This window comes from Bubalus kerabau, chromosome 18 (assembly GCF_029407905.1).
Source record: "Bubalus kerabau isolate K-KA32 ecotype Philippines breed swamp buffalo chromosome 18, PCC_UOA_SB_1v2, whole genome shotgun sequence".
Taxonomy (NCBI): domain Eukaryota; kingdom Metazoa; phylum Chordata; class Mammalia; order Artiodactyla; family Bovidae; genus Bubalus; species Bubalus kerabau.
The window spans coordinates 69,704,135-69,723,932 of NC_073641.1; the positions used below are offsets into that span (position 1 = coordinate 69,704,135).

Sequence of the window (19,798 nt, forward strand, 5' to 3'; positions counted from 1 at the left end):
AAGCTCCAGGCACAATGCAGAAGCCAGCCAGGCTAGAAAAGACTCCGCAATCCACACAGGAATGCAAAGTTTCATTAACTCAAATCAGAGAATTAAAGTTACAAATAAAAAAGTTTTTAATATTTAAAAAGTTCTTTAATAAACTCATTCGGCCATCTTTCTGACCGTATGTATCAACCTGCTTTTTCCAGAAATTAAAAAAACTGAACAAGACTGCACTAGAGTCTTTCGTCTGCCTCCTTTTACAGCTGTGCGCTGTCCGGGTGTCTTTCCACGTTCTGAGTGCAGAGAGAGTTTCAGCTCGCCTCTCACTGCTGAGCAGGGTCACACCACGGTCTGGATACACCACGGTTTGTCCTTTCACCTCCTGAAGACGTGTGGGTCACTTACAGCTTTAGGCTACAGTTAATAACGCTGCTTTGGACATTTCTGTAGAAGCCTTTTTGTGGACATAAACTTGAATTCCCTTGGGTTCACGCCCAGCAGTGGATTTATAATGTTCTTCTCTTTCTTCAGTTTTTTTTTTTTATTGGGTTTTGTGATTTAAACTGAACAAGGAGCTTTCAATCTCTGATGCCTGAAAAAGACTGGAATTAACTGGTTCTTTAAAGATAAGATGTAATGTTCAGGTGACATCTATACACCCTTCTTGTATACTAAGTTTCCAATTATCTTTTCAGCTTTTTGTAACTGAAAGCTGGCTTACCGCAGTGTTCCACCCTGAAGCCAACTGTAACGTGTGTATACCGCTAAGTGGCCGCCCGGGTCTAGGGCTGCCTCTGTGACGCTGCAGGCAGCAATCTTCTCATTTTCACCCTCTGTCTCTACTCACATCTCCTCTCATCCTGAAATCTTGAATATTTTTTGCTTTGCTCTTTCTATAGTCATCTGAACTGAGTTATCTGTTTTATTAGCATTTTTTTAAAGGCAGTGGTTTTTTTTCATTCTCAACTTTATTACTGTTCCTTTTTAATCACATTCTTTCTTCCCTAGATTCCTTCTCAAATTTTTAATTTTCAAGATGGTTATCAAAGAACTTTGTTTCTGTGTTTAATACTGAAGACATTTAAACTACCGCAGTGAGTGTGAGTCTTCCAAAAACGAGAGGTCTCTGGTAATGCAGGGTTCCAGATACTGCGATTTTACTTTGAGTTTCTGTTTGTTCACAGACGGTCCAGAGACTGTGCATCTCAATCTCTGGGAAATTTTTATACAATTTTTAAATTATTTATGTCTAATTTTACCAAATCATTACCAGACAATTTTGAGTGTAGAATATTTACTTTTTAAAAATTAAAGTTCTTGTGTGGCCAAATTTATGACTGCTTTTGCAAATGTCATAGACATGAAAAAATAACCTTCATTCAAGTTTACTTTTTTGTTGTTGATTTGTGCTATCTCTTTACTTATTTTTGAGTATCACATCTGTTGAGTTCTGTAAGACAGAATATGGACGTCTTAGACTATAATGGTATTTTCCCCCCCAGGTATTTCTCTCTCTTTTTTAAATAGCTTTGAGTTTATATTTTTATTTGATATGATACAGATAAAATACACTTATTAAAATTCTCCCTTCTTCTTAATCATGGCTTTTACCACCCTATCCTATCTAGCTTCACCCTGAAGGCTGGAGGAGGAGACCCCCAAGGCACAAGCGGGAGGATTCAGCAGGGGAGGGCGCACAGGTAACCACAGAGGGCGGGACGAACACCGGACTTGGGAGGGCTCTGCTAGCCGCCAAGGGAGCACAATCAGATGGGACCTCACACAACACATTCTAGACTGTGGAAGTGGGCTGATGGAGGGCTGACTGCAGACCCGCTGTTTAATACTTCCCTAACTTTTTATCCACCAAGCCCTTCCCTTTTCTAAGGAAATTAAAGTCTAGTTGACAGTAACACCAGAAAGCGCTGAAAAGGAAAGCACGATGGCACACAAGCACCGTCCACAGGTGCGAGCCAGCCTCTTTCTAAAAAGGACAGTAATACAGTCCTAAAAAAGGCAGAACAGAGTGAAAATCAACCTGTCACTGACTTCAGTGCCTCTTCAATACCTCTTCTTATAATGTATCACTATCAATTCAGCACCCAGAGATTCTCATTAGAGAAAATCTATGAAAAGAACACCAATCTACATACTGTATTAGCACATCAGTCACTAAAGAAAATAAAAGAAAGCACATAATACTCCAAAAACTACAAATTTCATCAATTGGGAAGAAGAACACAGATTACACTCAGAAAAATCATCAAAGGAAGGAGTTGGGATCTCAATTTTCTCACCTAAGTACCACGTGTAGGAGCAGCAGTCTGCATCTTCTCGGGGCCCTTACATATGTTAAGCATGCGTATGGATTTCACCAGGGGCAAATTAGTACCCAAGATAAACTCTGCTCAGTGGACATACTTAATGAACAAAATGCACAAGCTTGGACTAAAATGGTATTCTGAAGGATCTAATATGAAGAATAATAGCTCTAAAATGCTCACGAACACAAAACCAAATAAAACATTTATATAAGGTCTATGTGTACATTATTGCACAGAATAAAAAGAAACCTCACCTTCTCCCAATTGAGGAAGGCGCGCAAACAGTTCAGAACTTCTCCCTTGGCGCGCTGCCTGGCTACCAACTGCATTGCCTTATTAATCACCGACTGAGAGATAAATACATCATGCCACATGTTTGCAATGAACAAAGTCAATTTCTCGGACTCTGGAAAATCTATGAGAAAGAAAACAAGATAATAAACCTTCATGTTTGATTAAGTGAGTAAATTACAAAGCAAGAACATATTTAAACAATGCCCCGCTGTGCGTAGCAAGGCCGCCTACACCTGAAGAAGAGGCAGCCCCCGTGAGGCCGCAGCCCCAGCTGCCTCAAATCCACTCTGTCCCTCCCACCTGCCCCTCCCGTCCTCTCCCCCAGCCTCCAGCCAACTTTACCCTTCGGCATAGTTTCTTTAATCAAATTTGAAACCCAGCATGAGTATACACCACTGTAGAGAAGAGCAATAAACTCTAAAACAAGCAGAGAAGGCAGACACCCTGTCTCAAGAGTCCACACCCAGAACCCTGCTACTAGATGAGTGTCCTTTCAGGCCATCCCCTTGATGGGTCACAGCCTCATTGTGGCGAGGGTGCAGGGCCACCAAGATGGATGGGTCATAATGTAGACTACGGACAAACCATGGTCCACTGGACAAAGGAAGGGCAATCCATCCCAGTATTCTTACCACCAGAGTCCCGTAACCAGTATGAAAAAGCACAAAGATATGACACCAGAAGATGAGTCTCCCAGGTCGGAAGGTGTCCAATATGCTACTGGGGAAAAGTGAAGGGCAATTACTGATAGCTCCAGAAAGGATGAAGGGGCTGGGCCAGCAGAAATGGCGCTCAGCTGTGGAAGTGTCTGGTGGTGAAAGGAAAGTCCGATGCTGTGAAGAACGATATTGCATAGGAACCTGGAGTGTTAGGTCCATGAATCAAAGTAAATTGGACATGTTTAACAGGAGATGGCAAGACTGAACATTGACATCTTAGGAATCAGTGAACGAAGATGTACCAGAATGGGCAAATTCAACTCAGATGACCATTATATCTACTACTGTGGGCAAGAATCCCTTAGAAGAAATGGAGCAGCTCTCAGAGTCAACAAGAATCCGAAATGCAGTACTTAGGTGCAATCTCAAAAACTACAGAACGATCTCAGTTCATTTCTAAGGCAAACCACTCAACATGGTAGTAATCCAAGTCTATACCCCAACCACTAATGCCAAAGAAACTAAAGTTGAACGGTTCTACGATGACCTACAAGACCTTCTAGAACTAACACCAAAGAAGATGTCCTTTCCATCACAGGGGATTGGAATGAAAAAGTAGGAAATCAAGAGATACCTGGAGTAACAGGAAAGTTTGGCCTTGGAGTACAAAATGAAGGAGCACAAAGGCCAACAGAGTTTTGCCAAGAGAAAGCACTGGTCAGAGCAAACACCCTCTTCCAACAACGTAAGAGGTGACTCTACACATGGACATCACCAGATGGTCAACACCGAAATCAGATTGATTATACTGCACCCAAAGATGGAGAAACTCTATACGGTCAGCAAAAACAAGACCTGAAAATGACTGTGGCTCAGATCATCAGCTTTATATTGCAAAATTCAGGATCAAATTGAAGACAGCAGGGAAAACCAGCAGGCTATTCAGGTATGATCTAAATCAAATCCCTTATGATTATATAGTAGCAGTGACGAATAGAAGCAAGAAATTAGATCTAGTAGACAGGAGTGCCTGAAGAACTACAGAAGGTGGTTTGGAACACTGTACAGGAGGCAGTGACCAAAACCATCCTAAAGGGAAAGAAAGAAATGCAAGAAGGCAAAGGGGTTGCCTGAGGAAGCTTTACAAACAGCTAAGTAAAGAGGAGAAGAGAAAGGCAGAGGAGAAAAGGGAAAAATATACTCAACTGAATACAGACTTCCAGAGAATAGCAAGGAGAGATAAAGAGGTCATCTTTAACGAACAATGCAAAGAAAAGGAAAACAACAGAATGAGAAAGACTAGAGATCTCTTCAAAAAAATTAGAGATACCAACGTTTCATGCAAGGATGGGCACGATAAAGAACAGAAACGGTAAGGACCTCACAGAAGCAAAAGAGATTAAGACAAGGTGGACAGAATACCCAGAGGAACTCTACAAAAAGATCTTTATGACCTGGATAACCACGATGGTGTGGTCACTGACCTAGAACCAGACATCCTGGAGCATGAAGTCAAGCGGGCCTTAGGAAGCATTACTACTAACAAAGCTAGTGGAGGTGATGGAATTCCAGCTGAAGTATTGCAAATCCTAAAAAGTGATGTGCTGTACTCAATATATTGTCAGCCAATTTGGAAAACTCAGCAGTGGCCACAGGACTAGAAAAGATCAGCTTTCATTCCAATCCCAAAGAAGGGCAATGCCAAACAACGGTCAAACTACCACACAACTGTGCTCATTTAGCAGGCTAGCAAGATTACCCTCAAAATCCTTCAAGCTAAGCTTTACAACCAGTCTAAACAAGTAAATCCAAAAGGAAATCAGTCCTGAATATTCATTGGAAGGATTGGATGCTGAAGCTGAAACTCCAATAATTTGGCCACCTGATGCAAAGAACTGACCCACTGGAAAAGATCCTGATGCTGGGAAAGATATAAGGCAGGAGGAAAAGGGGACGACAGAGGATGAGACAGTTGGATGGACTCGATGGACATGAGTTTGAGCAAGCTCGAGAGTTCTTGATGGACAGGGAGGACTGGTGTGCTGCAGTCCATGGGGTGGGAGAGTCAGACATGACTGAGTGACTGAACTGAAGTGAACTGAATGGTGAACTTCCAGAGGTACAAGCTGGGTTGAGAAAAGGCAGAGGAAACACAAATCGAATTGTCTACATTCACTGGATTCTAGAGAAACAGAATTCCAGAAAAACATCTACTTCTGCTTCACTTACTATACACTAAAGCCTTTGACTATGAGGATTGCAACAAACTGGAAAATTCTTAAAGAGATGGGAATATCAGACCACCTTATCTGCCTCCTGAGAAATATGTTATGTGGGTCAAGAAGCACCAATTAGAATCTTACATGGAACAATGGACTGGTTCACAACTGGGAAAGGGGTAGGAAAAATCTGTATAGTGTCACCATGATTATTTAAACTCTATGCAGAGTACATCATGCAGAATGCCCATCTGGATTCATCACAGTATGGAATCAACACTGCCAGGAGAAATATCAACAACCTCAGATATGCATATGATACCACTTTAGTGGCATGCAAGTAAAGAGAAACTAAAGAGCCTCTTGATGAGGGTGAAAGAGGAGAGTGAAAAAGTTTGCTTAAAACTCAACATTCAAAAAACTAACATTGTGGCATCTGGTCCCATCACTGACGGCAAATAGATGGGGAAAAAGTGGAAACAGTGACAGACTTTATCTTCTTGGGCTTCAAAATCAGTGCAGATGGTGACTGTAGCCATGAAATTAAAAGACCCCTGCTCCTAACAAACCTAGACTGTATTAAAAAGCAGAGACATCACTCAGACACAACAAAGGTCAGTATCGTCAAAGCTATGTTTTTTCCAATAGTCATGTATGGATGTGAGAGCTGGACCATAAAGAAGGCTGAGCACCAAAGAACTGATGCTTTCAAACTGTGGTGCTGGAGAAGATTCTTTAGAGTCCTCTGGACTGCAAGGAGATCCAACCAGTCCATCCTAAAGGAAATCAGTCCTGAATATTCAACGGAAGGACTGATGCTGAAGCTCCAGTTCCAATTCTTTGGCCACCTGATGGGAAAAAGTGACTCACTGGAAAAGACCCTGATGCTGGGAAAGACTGAAGGCACAAGGAGAAGGGGATGACAGAGAACAAGATGATTAGATAGCATCACCAACTCAATGAACATGAATTTGAGCCAACTCCGGGCAATAGCCAAGGACAGGGAAGCCTGGTGTGCTGAAGCCCATGGGGTCCCAGAGTGTCAGACATGACCTAGCAACTGAACGATGACGATGATAAATTAATGTTTAATTTTATAAGAAACTAAGTGTTTTCAAGTGGTTATACCAGTCAACACAAATATCTGTATCCTGTTTGGCATGAAGCCATATCCTTTTCATTTTCTCTGTTCTATTTTATCTAATGCTGCGAAGTGTTTAGAAGGAGAGTAACCCAAAGCATACACTCTCTAGGCTACTTTGATCTGTTATTCGGAAAACTGCTTATCCGGTCACACTTCCTCCTGTCCCAGGACATCACAGGTTGTTCCCTCCGCCTGGAATTCTCTCCCTCGCTTGTCTTCACATCAAAGCTCACAAGTCACTTTGATAAAGAAAGCGTCCCAGGCCTGAGACTCGCTCAAAGCCACCTTCCACTGTACCTCTCATTCATTCAGTAGACACTGAGTGGGAGCACACAACGCGTTTTTCCAGGGAGAGGCTGTAACAGGAACAAGAGAAACAAAACGGGTACTCTGACGGGATCTAGCGGAGAAGAGACAACAAAGGGAAAGGGAACAGTCTGACCAGCACCTAGTGGAGAGAGAGAAACGCTTCCTGAGAGAGAAACAGTTACAAAGATCCGGAAGGGAGAGTGTGCCGGGTGCATCTGAGGAAGAAACAAGAGACCCAGGTGGTCCTGGCCGCCCTGCAGGGCTCTCCTCCCTGCCGCCCTCCGCCGGTAAACTTGCTGGGTGCTCCCATGAGGTCATGGTCACGCATGCACCACTGCAAGGCCGTACCGATACCTGGGCTGGGTCACCATCAAAGCCTTCACACTTATGTACACCCTGTAGCTATTTGCTAATAAGTCAGTGACTGAAAAAATAAAGAAAAACAAAGTGGGCAACCAACACAGCAGCCTCACGCACAAGTCTACACGTGGCAGGTTCATCCTGATTCAAAAATCCCATAAACATTATGGTGACACAAGGTTATCAACCTCTGCAATCTAGATAAGACTGATACGATATTCAGTTGCATTTGCGTACCACGTTGCTATTTAAATGTTTCCCTGACGACCCAATGTAAAGAACGAGGCCCGTCTGCTCCCCATCAGCAGACTGAAGACACAGCACTGAAGGGAAAGGCTCGAAGGGCAGCACTCCTCCCCACATCTCCCTGAAACTGCTCGTGAGCCTGTGACTCCACCAGTTTCTGCCATTTCCAGCCAGGGACACAGCAGAGCAGTTTGCTGCGTCACAATGACTCCCTCCTCCTGTGTCAACCACGTCTGACTCCAAAGCAGCTGCACAAGGAATAACACCAATAGGCAGTGGGGAGAGGCCCTCCCACACACAGTAGGGATGTACGTGCTGACCTAGGTAAGCTTCAGTCACATAAATCCTCCCGCTGCAAATCCTCTCACTGCAAACCAGGGAGATGCACAAAAGACACATAGCAACAACTCAGCTGGAAATCCAGACGCACGTGTAAGCAGGTAAAAGAGCAAGCCCCTGCTTCTGAGGCTAGACCGCCACCACCCACAAGTACCTTCCTTGAGTAGGCCGTAGCAGAAGAGGCGCGCCCTCTCCAGATCACCCAGCTGCCGGCAGACCCCCACGTACACCCTGCAGAGCGCGTGGATGTAATTGTGCTCCACGGACATCTTCTGACTTTTCAGCTCTGAGAGGATAGAGTGAAGCAAGCTCTCTGCTAAATGCTGAATTGGGGGAAAAAAAACAAAAAGGCGATGTACATAGATATTTATCATTAGCCTACTATGGAACAGCTACAAGTTACAAAATCAAGTCCTTGGGAAAGCTGGAAAAATAAAAGGGGCACTGTCTCGGACAGAGGCCAGCTGCCACTGCGGTAATCCCTCAGCAGGGAAGCCGGGAGGCTCTGTGGAGAAGGGGGCCCCCAGTGGGCAGACGGGCAGTTCAGCAGAGGTCAGCAGGGCACGGGGCCTATGGCTGGCCCAACTCTTGAGGCCCGTCACTACCACCACTCCAACAAGCTGCTATTTTTTGGCTTTTACTAAAATAATCTGTGTATGAAATCCACCCTAATTCTATTGCCATTCTTGTTTTCTGAACTGCAATATACTCTACACATTTATCCTGTTTAGATCTTAGAATATTGGGTAACAGTTTCCTTACTCAGGTAAAGGAGTACTAAATAACCTGATACATTCAATCACGTGAAAATAAACATCCTCCCAAAGTTACCTGTATTGCTCTTTATGTTTTCTGAAATGAACAATAAACATGTATACCACTGTGATTCCAGGCATATACAGATAACCAATAATGTTAATCCAGGGACACTGGAAGTCACCCACCCACTACCAACATGAACATGGAAAAGATAATAACCTAGCAAAGTCCTAAGAAACCCTGTATGCAAACCTACACACTTCTCTCCCCACCTCCTCTTGAAACTAAGCGTGTGTTCCTATTTGACTGGTGACCTGCATTAAGTGTGGGGGGCGAGGGGGAGACCCACACACTAACTCTCTCTCAAAATTCTCAAATGTGTATGTAACACTACTGACAAAAAGGCTCTATCACAGAGCAACTGATGCTCTGAGGCAAACCATTTTGAGCCATTAAACATGCCAGAACCAACAGGAACTGTGCAATTTAAGTCCTGACGGGCACCATTTTTTCCCTTTAAAATTTTAACTCATCTAGTGAATACAGACTACCAAGTCTCTAATGTCTGACCGCTTCTCAGATGCACAAACTGCTGGCTAGAAATAGAGCACAGGTTCTGACGCTTACAGGGGTGACTGTCCATCCTGGACAATAACCTTCTATTCAGGGTCCCCCTAGCTGGCAGGAGGCAGCTTGTGTCTGGGCACGGGACCTTCTGTTCAGGGCCCCCCCTCGCTGGCGGGAGGCAGCCTGGGTCGGGGGACGAGCAATCCCAGCACTCTCTGAGCGGAGCCGCGTACCTTTTTTGTGGTGCTGAACTCGTAGACAACGTCCTTCTCCTGGTCTCGCATCACTGGCTTTGTGGAAACATTTCCCACGTACACGTGACTCCGGATGACAGGTAACAGGTCAAAGGTCGCCTCCCCGATCTTTCTCAGGGCCTCTGTGATGGCTCTGTTGGGGGACTCTGCGGTTTCTTCAGGGCTGGAGGGGGACTGCAAGGCCGGGAGAGGATGCCTGTTGTCCTCTGTGCTTGGGGCTGCAGCCTGGGGGGGATCCGTCCGGGGGCTGTGGCCCACGCCCTCCGGGGTGGGCTCCGGCTCTGGGGACCCGCTGTCCAGGCGCAGCCTCTTGGCGCTCCTCGGTGCGCTGGCAGACAGTGTCCTTTTCCCAGCCGGGTCCTGCGGAGGCCCCAGGCCGCCCACCTTGTCCTGCTTGCCGTCACCGCCGGAGCTGCCCCCTGCCTTCACGAAGGCGGTGGAGCTAGAAGCGATGGCTTGGAAGCCTGCGAGGGCACCCACAGGCCCCGGCAGGCCCTTACGGTCGGCCGGAGGGCCACGCGTGAGCTGGATGTTCCCTTTGAGGATGTTGAGGGTGCGGGCCCGGGCGGACAGCTCCGGGTACATGGTGTCCAGGATCTTCACAGAGTTCTCCGGGGGCGCTGCCACCGCAGGATGGGCAGGTGCAAGTGGGGGCAGGCGGCCAGGCACTGGGAGGGCGTGCTTTGGGGTCGCTGCGCAGAACTGCAGCGGGGACGACAAGACCCTGTCCCCGGCTGGCGCGGACGATGGCGACGGGGAGGCACACAGAGGAGAGCAGGGCCCCGGCTCCTCCGGCAGCGGGGACTTCACAGGAGGCGCCGGGGGCTCGGACAACGGGGATGTTGGGCAGAGCGGGGTCGGTGGCGAGGAGGGGCTGGAGCTAGAGATGAGGGGAGATGCCAGGCGGGACGTCCTTGGCGGCGTGGCGATCAGGGGGGCTAGCAGCGGGGGCAGCGGGGGCCCCACCTCCTGCCGGATCTTGCTGAGTGTGTCCACGCAGCAGTCTGCGGGTGTGGACGTGTCGGCGGTGGCCAGGATGGTCTGCGTGTGACTTCTCTGGGGTCTTCCATGACCTCTGTCCCCTGAGAATGACGGAGAGACTTCACGCTCAGTGGTCTCAACGCGGCCTGACGCCAGAGTCCTGACTGGCTTGTTGGACTGGTCTCTGTTTGAAACCTTTGATCGATTCTTATTTTTGCCCAGTGGCTCCAGTTTTGAGTTACAGTAAGTGTGATCGAACGGAGCAGCCTGCGACTCGAAGTTCTGATCATATATCTCGGAGCTGATCCTCACGCTGGGTTTAACGGGTCTGTTTCGCAAACGACTTTTATCAAAATTACCACTCTGCCCGCTGCTTGAGATATCCTCCTGGGTTCCAGCTGCACTGCGGCCACGTGGGGGCTCCTGAAGAGGTGAGCCAGGGCGACCAGCCTCTGGGGACCTCTCCATGGGAGGAACCAAAAGGACACCAGCTGCCAGCTCTTCTGGGTGGGTGGAAAGGGGGGCGGCCTCCGGGGCGTCACACAGGATCACCTGGCCCAGCTCCGGCATGAGCGCCACCCCGTTGATGATGGTCCAGTTGTCCCCTTTCTCAATGACTAGGTTCTGATCCTTGTTGATGAGCACATTGATGACCTCAGAGGTCACCGTGGAAATCTGACATTGGAGCCTCACCTCTCCTGGCCCTGCCCCCGGGTCAGCGTTGGGGACCAAGGGCTCTGCGGGTTCTGACTGGACCTCTTCCCGATTGCCCGCCGGCCTGACCGCGTCCACGCGGCCCTCAGGCGTGCTTTGCGTGTTTTCGCGGCCAGGTTTAGCACAGGTGGGAGACCCGCCCTGAGTGTGCGTGCTGGCCCTTGGCGTGGGTGAGGCGGTGATGGCTGTGTCCAGAGGTGGAAGTTGCTGCTGGAGGTGCTCTGCCGTCGCGCTCTCAGGCCCTCTGAAGAGGAGCAGCCCCGCGGCCTCCTCTGCCTCGCTGTCCTCCTGACTGGCCTGCAGCTCCTGCCCGAGCTTGGTGAGCACCTCGGACAGCGTCTCCAGGGAGCAGCGAGGGAGCTGACCCCGCAAAGGACAGTCGTCTTCCTCCGACTCCACCCACTCTTCAGAGGTCTCCAGCGCTTCCTCTTCACAGAGCTGACTTCCATACCCTTCTCCTGATGGTCCACTGGGCTTCAATTCCTCCTTCATTCCTCTATTCAGTGTTCCTTTGCTAGAACACTCTGAAACGGAGTCTGCTGAACTATAGTCTCTCAGCTGACAGCTTTCAAGAAACATGACGACCTCGGACGTGGACAGTCTGTCCATCTCAGAGAGCGTGCTGATGTTGAAGTCCTGCAGAGCTGAGGTCAGGGAGCCCACCTCGACAGAAGGCCCAGCCTCTGCAGGCCCTGCGCCCCACCCGCGGGCCCTGGGGGCGCTGTGCAGGTCCGGCTCTGGAGCGGGGTCGGGCTCGGGCTCCCCCTCGCTGCCGCTGGGCGCCTCGCTCTCCTCCACCTCGGTGTCGCCTCCACCCGCCTCCCGGATGCCACTGTAACAGCACGGGGCAGGGCGTGGTGACGCGGTCTCGGCGACGCCCAGGCCTTCAGGAGGCACGCAGCCAGGACTCTCAGACTCCAGGGGCAGGTGTTCCTTCAGGCCACGCTGTAGGGCAGGCAGGGCCTGTGAAACCGCCAGAGCCGCCCCAGGGCACCTGACTGCATCTCCACCAGGAAAACCTCTGGAGAGAGTCAGGTCCATGTCTGGACGTTTATCCACATCCAAGCTGGCTGTGTCCACACCTGTGGCCAGAAGACCAGGGCTCCGCTTCTGCTCCTCTTCCTGCACCGCGGCGCCCGTCACAGCATCCCGGTTTGGGACAGGGATGTTCTCAGAAAAGAATGAGGATTTACAGTCTGTAGGATGATGGGAATTTTCTACTGGGAAAGAACCACTTGGAGCATCAAAATCTAACCTTCCCCAAGAGGCGGGGGCTCCCGAGGCAGGGCTCCGGGCGCTGCTCTTCGTGTCCCCCCTCTCCCCGCCACGCTGCACTCCACACGCCGGCCAGCTGGCCTGGGCGTCGCCATGGGGCGCTGGGGGCTCCAGGCGGGCAGGCTGCGCGGGGCCAGGCCGCGCCTGCCTGGTGATCACTGATACTTGATTGGGCAGCACAGACGCGGGGGCCTGGGGAGCAGCGGGACCGCGGTCCTCACTGGTGAACACGGACACCGACCCGCTGCCCTCTGAGGACCACACGGCCCGGGGCCTCGCCTCACTGCCCCGCCGCAAGAGGTCACTGTGATGCCAGGAAGCGCTCCTGCCAAAGCCGAAGCCACTCCTGACCAAGCTGGACGCAGGCCCCGGCGACGCTCTGAAACCTGTCCGAGCCGGCGCGAGCTCCACTCTCAGTGCCTGCCCCGCAGCCAGCCCAATGCTGGCGGCTCCTGGGAACGCCGAGCGCGGGGGGAACGATGAGCGCGGGGGGAACGATGAGCGCGGGGGGAATGGAGGCTGCGGGAGCAAGTGGGCATCGCTCAAGTCCTTCACAAAGGCTGAGCAACCCAGCAGGCCGCTCCTCTGACCAAAAGGATCGGACACGCCTGACATGGGGCTCAGAGTGGGGAAGCTGCTCTCGAGACGGGCCCCTCCTGAGGAGCACCCCGGGGGCTCGGGGGGCACCTCCACCGCAGTCACCCCGGCAGTGGGCGTGGTCTGCTCTGAGACACAAGGGCGGGGAGGGCTGACTGCAGGGGGAACGGCAGGACCACCGCCATCCTCCAGCCCCGAGGGAGACGGGGGGTGGCCACAGCAAGGGGAGGCGCCCGAGGCCGAGGAGCAAGACCAGGCATCTCCCAGGCCGAGCCCCGTGGTTCCCGGGGCGGGGGGCCCTCCCGAAACACACCCCTGCGCGGCTCCTCTTTCCTTCTCCAAGGCTCTAGGCTGTCCCTGGAAATGACCAGAGGCTGACTGCCGCCCCGATTCAGAAGCGGTTCCATCAATGAGAGTCCACCTGGCCAGCTCTGACTTGGGTGATTCGATCCATGGGGACAGCAGGGTCCTCCCATCAAGTGCCCTGGGCTCCCTGAGCGGCTGCAGGCCCAGGGGAGGGGGACGCGGGTCTGACCGACCGTGAGCTGTGCCCTCCTCTCGAGCCAGGCCACCCAACAGCGTCTCAGCAGGCTCGCCGCCCAGGGCTCTGGGACGTGTCCACACTGTGGGCACCAACCTGTCCTTCTGCCCGACCTCTCTGTGTCTGCCCTGCTCGTCCACAACGCCCTTCTCTCTCCCACTCCCGAGCTCAGAGGACACGGTCCAGAGCTGCTCCTGAGCAAAGGCGAATGAGGCTGCGGGCTCCCGCAGGTTTGCTGCGAAGGTGCCAAAGCCAAGCGTGGTCCCTGCACTAAGAGCCGGGGCAGCCTCGGGGGTGTGGGGCCGCTCCTCCCAGGCTCCAGCTCCTTTCTTCTCTCCAGATAAGCCACAGCGGTCCTGGGCCTCAGGCGGATCTTCTTTGGACACAGGCTCCGAGTTCCTACGTGGGGTCGAGTCATAATCGCTGGAGTCCGCACCCTCTCCAAAGGGTTCCTTAAAAACAAAGGAATTGTATCCATCAGTTAAATACCACTTAAACCAACTACGCAGTTACTGATTCAATGCACTGGACACGGACACGCTCTGGAAGCGTCTGAGGAAGGCAGGCCACCCCAGGCGCCCCATGGGTGGGTGGGCAGGGGTCAGGAGCCAGCGCCCTCCACCTCTCTCCTCAGAGAAACCCCCAGGGCTCCGCACACGCTCACTGCTGCTCCCCAAGAGGCGTCCAGGTGCTGCTGCACCCGCAGCCGAGGGCGCGCTCTGTCCTAACTCTGAACCGTCCTCCTCAACTCAGAAGACCCACTGCTGGCAGCTGCCCGGCTGTCCTCTCTACCTCCACTCGCCCCTCCCGTCCCCCCCAGCCTGACCCGCGCTCTGGGGGCTGCCCTGTGAGCCCCTCTGCCCATACCTCTCATCGAGGCTGCACCCCAGCTACAGTTATCCCCGGACCCTTCAAGTTCCCCTCCGTATACGGACTACTCCCCTTCCCCGTGGCCCGTGACCTTCACGTCTGCTCCAGAAGCCCTCCGCGACTCCCAACCAGCCCCTCTCGTCTGGAGAGCTGCCTGCCGCCCAGCCCGAGAACCAGTGCACCGCCGCCCTGCCCTCAGTCCCTCACGGCACACGGATGAGGAGTGACCACCCCGGACCCAAATGGGCTCCCGCCAGAAAAGCCCTTCCTCCCGTGGGTTCCAGGGCACCCTCCTGTCCTGGTTTCCTCTACTGCCAGCGGCGCGTCCAGCCTCTTCCCTCTCCCGTCGGCCTCACTGGCACTGGGTCAGGACGCGGCCCTCACCTCCTGCCCACTCTGAGGGAGTGACACCGCCGGCCCCAGGCCCCCGCTGCCCCCCAGCACCCCCAGGGAAGGCCTGCCCACCCCTAACGTGGACCGTTTCCCGCCCAGAGAGGCTCTTCTCTGCGTTGTCTCCAGCGTCCCTGGCCAACCCCTCCTCTCACAGCCACACTGCAAATCTCACCAGGCTTGCTGCTCTCTCAGCCTGGAGACCTTTTCCAAACCAGTGTCTACCAGTTAACTCCAGTGTGGCTACTGGGTCCAGGGGTCAGGAACGCAGGACACTGCTGATCCCAAGACTCCAGTCAACAGTCGTGCCTCTCCCCGGAGTCTCCCACTTTCTTCCCATCCCCACCGCAACTCAACGGAAACTCTCACATGGAACCCGACCTTTAGGTCCACTTCTCTGGACCCACCAACAGCTCCCCATGCCATCAGGAGAAAACGCCAAGCCCTAAAGACTCAAGTGGGCTTGGGTCTGGTCTGGGTGCACGCTCCCCGTGTCCCGAGTGCCACACCTCTGTGAACAGCACCAGACACCCGGCACCTCCTCCACGGCTGGCCGGACGCCGGCAACGGGGGCCTCTTCCACTAGGTGTGAGCCGGCCTCCCGCCAGGGTGAGCCCCAGCCCAGCCCCCAGCAACGCAGATGCCACCACGGCACCCTCATGGGCAAGCACCCAACACCCAAGCAAGAGTGACCAGGTCCTATCACCTCTGTGCCCGCAGTGTCCAGTATCATGTCCAGAACATAACAGATATGTATTACGGTTCCTAAATGAAGTGATTCAAAGGAGCCATTAATTCCTTTCTTCCTTAAGCCAAAAAGCATACAAATCTGCTCTGTCAAGACTAACTTCCCCTATATGTAATTTGGTTCTGTATTTTCCAAGTCTCCTAGTAAGTATGTTGTGAAGTGAAAGTTGCTAATTTGTGTCCAACTCTTTGTGACCCCTATCATTTTCACAATTTAAACAATAAAAAGGAAAGAGAAAAAAAAGACTAACTTCCTAAGAAATTACATAAACCATTCTGCAAATACACAGAGATGATGAATTCATTGCATGAAGGTGGAGAATGCAGCAACCTAAGTTAACAGGTGTGCATGCCATACATGGACCTTCTGTCTCTGAAACACTCCAGGCCAACAAACACGTGTGTAACTCACTCATTCCATCCCTGTTACGTGTCTAAAGATAAGAGTAAACAACTAAGACACAGTCCTCCACAGGAGACTTAAAACACACTGCAGATGAAGACAGTAACGATACACCCCCAGCACACAACGAAAACCACAACGTGTGCGCACGTGTGTGCGTGTGCGCGCGCTTGTGTGAGTACAAGATACGGACCCCAGGGGCAGTGGTGTGCCTCGCCAACTCCCGGCTTCCTCCCTGACACTATGTGGAACGCGCTCACACGTCAGGGTGGACAAGGTGGCCACCTGGGGAGGCCAGTGCAAAGTGCCCACTCACAGGTGCAAACAGAGAGGGTGAGACACCCAGGTGAGGCGGCGATGCCAGCGGCGGGGAGGGCACTGGGGACAGCAGAGGCGGGGGCAGCCTGAAGAAGTCGACCGCAGCCTGGAGGTCCTCGTCGAAATCAGGGCCCTGAGCCTCGCTCCTCCACGCCAAAGCCTCAGGACTCGTGTCCTCTTGAGAGAGGCCATTGTTGCGACCTGCTGCTCCACCCACATCCTCACAGGCAGAGAAGTCACCCTCGATCTCCATGGACAGTTCTGCCAGGCACGTCTGCACTGCTGAGGTGCGGATGGGACTGCCACCTGCTGCAGGGGGCACCCCATCTTCCCCGAACTCTATGGATCTGCGGTATTCTTGGGCAGGTTTTTCTGCAGGGGGAAAAAAGTGAATATCAAATTATTTACAGTTATCAATTAAAAAAAAAACCACCTATTTTAACACTTCAAAATGCTTGTATTAAATCCAAGTAGAAACATTTTTAAAAGCCAACAATCCCTTCCTAAAGAATATCCTATAAAACTTAAACACGTTTCACAAAGTACGCTTCCCTCAACAAGTAAACGAGAAGACGGCCGGGGGAAAGGGTGAGATGCCTTTGTCCACGGGCAGCAGGGTGTGCCTGCCAAGGCTTCCATCCGTGGCCATGGTGACAGGCCTCGATGACACACTCGTTCTCTTGGGAAGTCAGCAGTATTGGGGAGAAACAGCCTTCTGCAACAAGGTGACAAGAAACAAATTTCTCCTTCTAAAATCAACTTATACCAGGCCTACTCCATGTAGGGCTTCCCTTGTGGCTCAGTTGGTAAAGATCTGCCTACAATGCAGGAGACCTGGGTTCAATCCCTGGGTTGGGAAGATCCCCTGGAGAAGGGAAAGGCTACCCACTCCAGTATTCTGGCCTGGAGAATGCCATGGACTGTATAGTCGATGGGGTCACAAAGAGTTGGACACAACTGAGTGACTCTCACCTTCACCGCATGAAAGTATTTGTACAATACTCTAAGGAACCTGACTACGTCACAGAAATACTTTGCACTGTAACACAACAGAAAGCTACTATGAAATGCCCGTTCTCTTTGGGTTTTGATTTTGGTGAGCAACAGCAATGTTAATTGTTAGTAAAAATACTGTGTCCTGGCAATTAACTGGAAACAACCACTTGTCATATTTGAAAGCTGTAAAAATATATGAAAGCTACAAAAACACCTTTCATAGAAGGCCTCAGGGCTCCCTGGAGCAGTGGCTGATTACAGGGCTGGGGAGGGGAAAATACAAGCTGAGCCCGAGACAGCCTGCAGAACCAGATGTAAAGACGGACGTGCCTGAGAGGCCCAGATGGTCCCAGTGACTGCACCTGGGGTGACCTGTGCGATGAGATGAGTAGTGAAAGGACCGGATTATAATGCACAGAGTAAAACAAGTGTCTATGAGACCACACTGACAGAAGTGAATGAAAAGTGAATGAATGAGTGAGTGGAAGAAAATGACAGTTCTTCCTTACAGAAGAATTGCAGTTAATACCTTCAGGAAAACAAGGGAATTGCAAAAGCCACTATTTGACAAAGTAGTAATCGCAGCCTACAAGATGCACCAGCAGAGCTAAAATCAGTGGGCCGGGGCTAGAGAGAAACAGATATGTGCCATGTCACAGTGCCTCCCTCGGGGTGGCCACTGAGTCAAGAAGCAACAGCAGTTTCACAGGAGGAACCAGGCCGACACCACCTTCCACAGAGATCAAGGTTAACAGCCCCCAGGACAAGGCCAGCCACACGCTCTCTCCCTAGCACACACTAGGAGCTCTTGTGGAAAATACACAGCCTCACTCTAATACAAGAAAACATGCCACAACCCACAGGCTTTCTACCCAACGATCTGTGCTCTCCAAAAGGGTCAGGAGACAAGGAAAGATCCGTAACTGTCAGAGCAGGAGCAACTAAAGGCAGAAAAAAACGAGAGTGGACGCATGAGCCGCTCAGTCACGGTCCAGCTCTTTGCAACCCCATGGACTGGGGCCCGCCAGGCTCCTCTGTCCATGGAATTCTCCAGGCAAGAATTCTGGAGTGCATAGCCAATCCCTTCTCCTGGGGATCTTCCTGACCCAGGGATCGAACCCAGGTCTCCCACATTGCAGACAAGATTCCTTACCATCTGAGCCACCAGGGAAGCCCAATTAAAGGAATCCAGGGAAGGCAACATGGGCGGGGAAATGGTGAAACTCGGTCTCCACCTGCACCAGCCACACACACTCCCTCTACGAGTCCTTCCAGTTTCCATGGATGTTCCCTGATGAAGCAGCTATTACAAAATTCAAAGCCAGATGCATTCAACGAGACTAGAAATCATGCTGGAAGGAACAGGGTTTTGGATGATGGCAAGCACCCATCTCAGTTTGTTTCACTCTTTCAATGAGAGATTCGAGAAATTAAAAACTAAAGACATACAACGTCCACAGTAAACACCGCTGCTGCTGTATGAAATGAAGCTCTGGAAGCCTCCCCCTCACCTGGGATGCATCTGCCGCCCTCACCGGGGAGTCTGTGTGTGGTGTTGATGCACAGCCAGAGCTCCTTCAGAAGCAGCTTTACCTTCCCTGTGGAAGAGAGGCAAGTGTTATTAGAGTCGTGTCATTCGGCTCATTCAGCCCAAGGCCAAAACACACTCCTGGGAAATCGGGATTTATCAGGGAATTAGAAAACTAGGTAACTTAAACCCCCTTCCCCTCCTTCAATCACTGAACACAATTCAGCTGGCTACTAATTTGAAAGCATGTTGACTGAAGGCTGAACACAAGCCTGGGTTTTGCTTGGAGGGTGCGGAGCACACAGGGCAGGACTCAGAAAACCCAGTGTGCTTGTTGGGAAAGGTCTTCACCTCCATTATGCATGCACATGACAAATAAATCTCTGGTCTCTGCATTTTCCACAGACAGTGACATGTGACTGGGGAGTGCAGGGAGAAAGCCCAGCTAGAAGTGACCGGTATAGATCACCGCTCCACAGATTCTACACAGAAGAAACAGTATCCACTCAGTTCCATGAGGTCATCAGAAATGCCACCAGAGGCGACCAGGCGGTAGTTAACTTAGGGGCTTCGTGGGTCTTGGGAAATTCTTTAATGGCCTTAAGGGGAAATGAGAGGAGACCAACGTGCGGGTATAGACATATGGAGAGGGAGAGAGAGTCACCCATGTGAGCAGACACACAGAAGAAGCATCTACGTCTATATAAGCAAAGTGAGAGCTTTGGAATTTTTGAAAATTTTTCTCAAATGGGTCTGAATTTCTAAAGTGGTTAAGAATCACTGGTTCAAGTTGAAAGGCAAAGGACAATTGTAACTAAACAAAAGTCATATAACATTAAGAATATCACACAGTGGTTTTAAAGTAAATTTAACATTAAAAATACAAATTCCTCAAAATGTTCCAAGCAAAAAACATTCATCAAAATATAAATATGAATAGTTTGTGCCAAATACACATAAAAAGACAAGCCACATTACT

The 19,798-nt window shown here is 51.0% G+C and overlaps 1 protein-coding gene across 2 annotated transcripts in view; it reads right to left on the reverse strand.

The window, feature by feature from the left end:
- Window positions 1-19,798, reverse strand: part of ICE1 (interactor of little elongation complex ELL subunit 1) — a 64,979-nt gene that overhangs the window by 12,646 nt on the left and 32,535 nt on the right. For both annotated transcript variants that reach the window (XM_055555330.1, XM_055555329.1), the window contains 5 exons: window positions 18,803-18,889; window positions 16,294-16,667; window positions 9,439-14,019; window positions 8,034-8,202; window positions 2,564-2,724 (listed from right to left, as the gene is read on the reverse strand). In XM_055555330.1, the coding sequence (XP_055411305.1) occupies window positions 2,564-2,724; window positions 8,034-8,202; window positions 9,439-14,019; window positions 16,294-16,667; window positions 18,803-18,889 (5,372 nt within the window). The remainder of the gene's footprint in view (window positions 1-2,563; window positions 2,725-8,033; window positions 8,203-9,438; window positions 14,020-16,293; window positions 16,668-18,802; window positions 18,890-19,798) is intronic.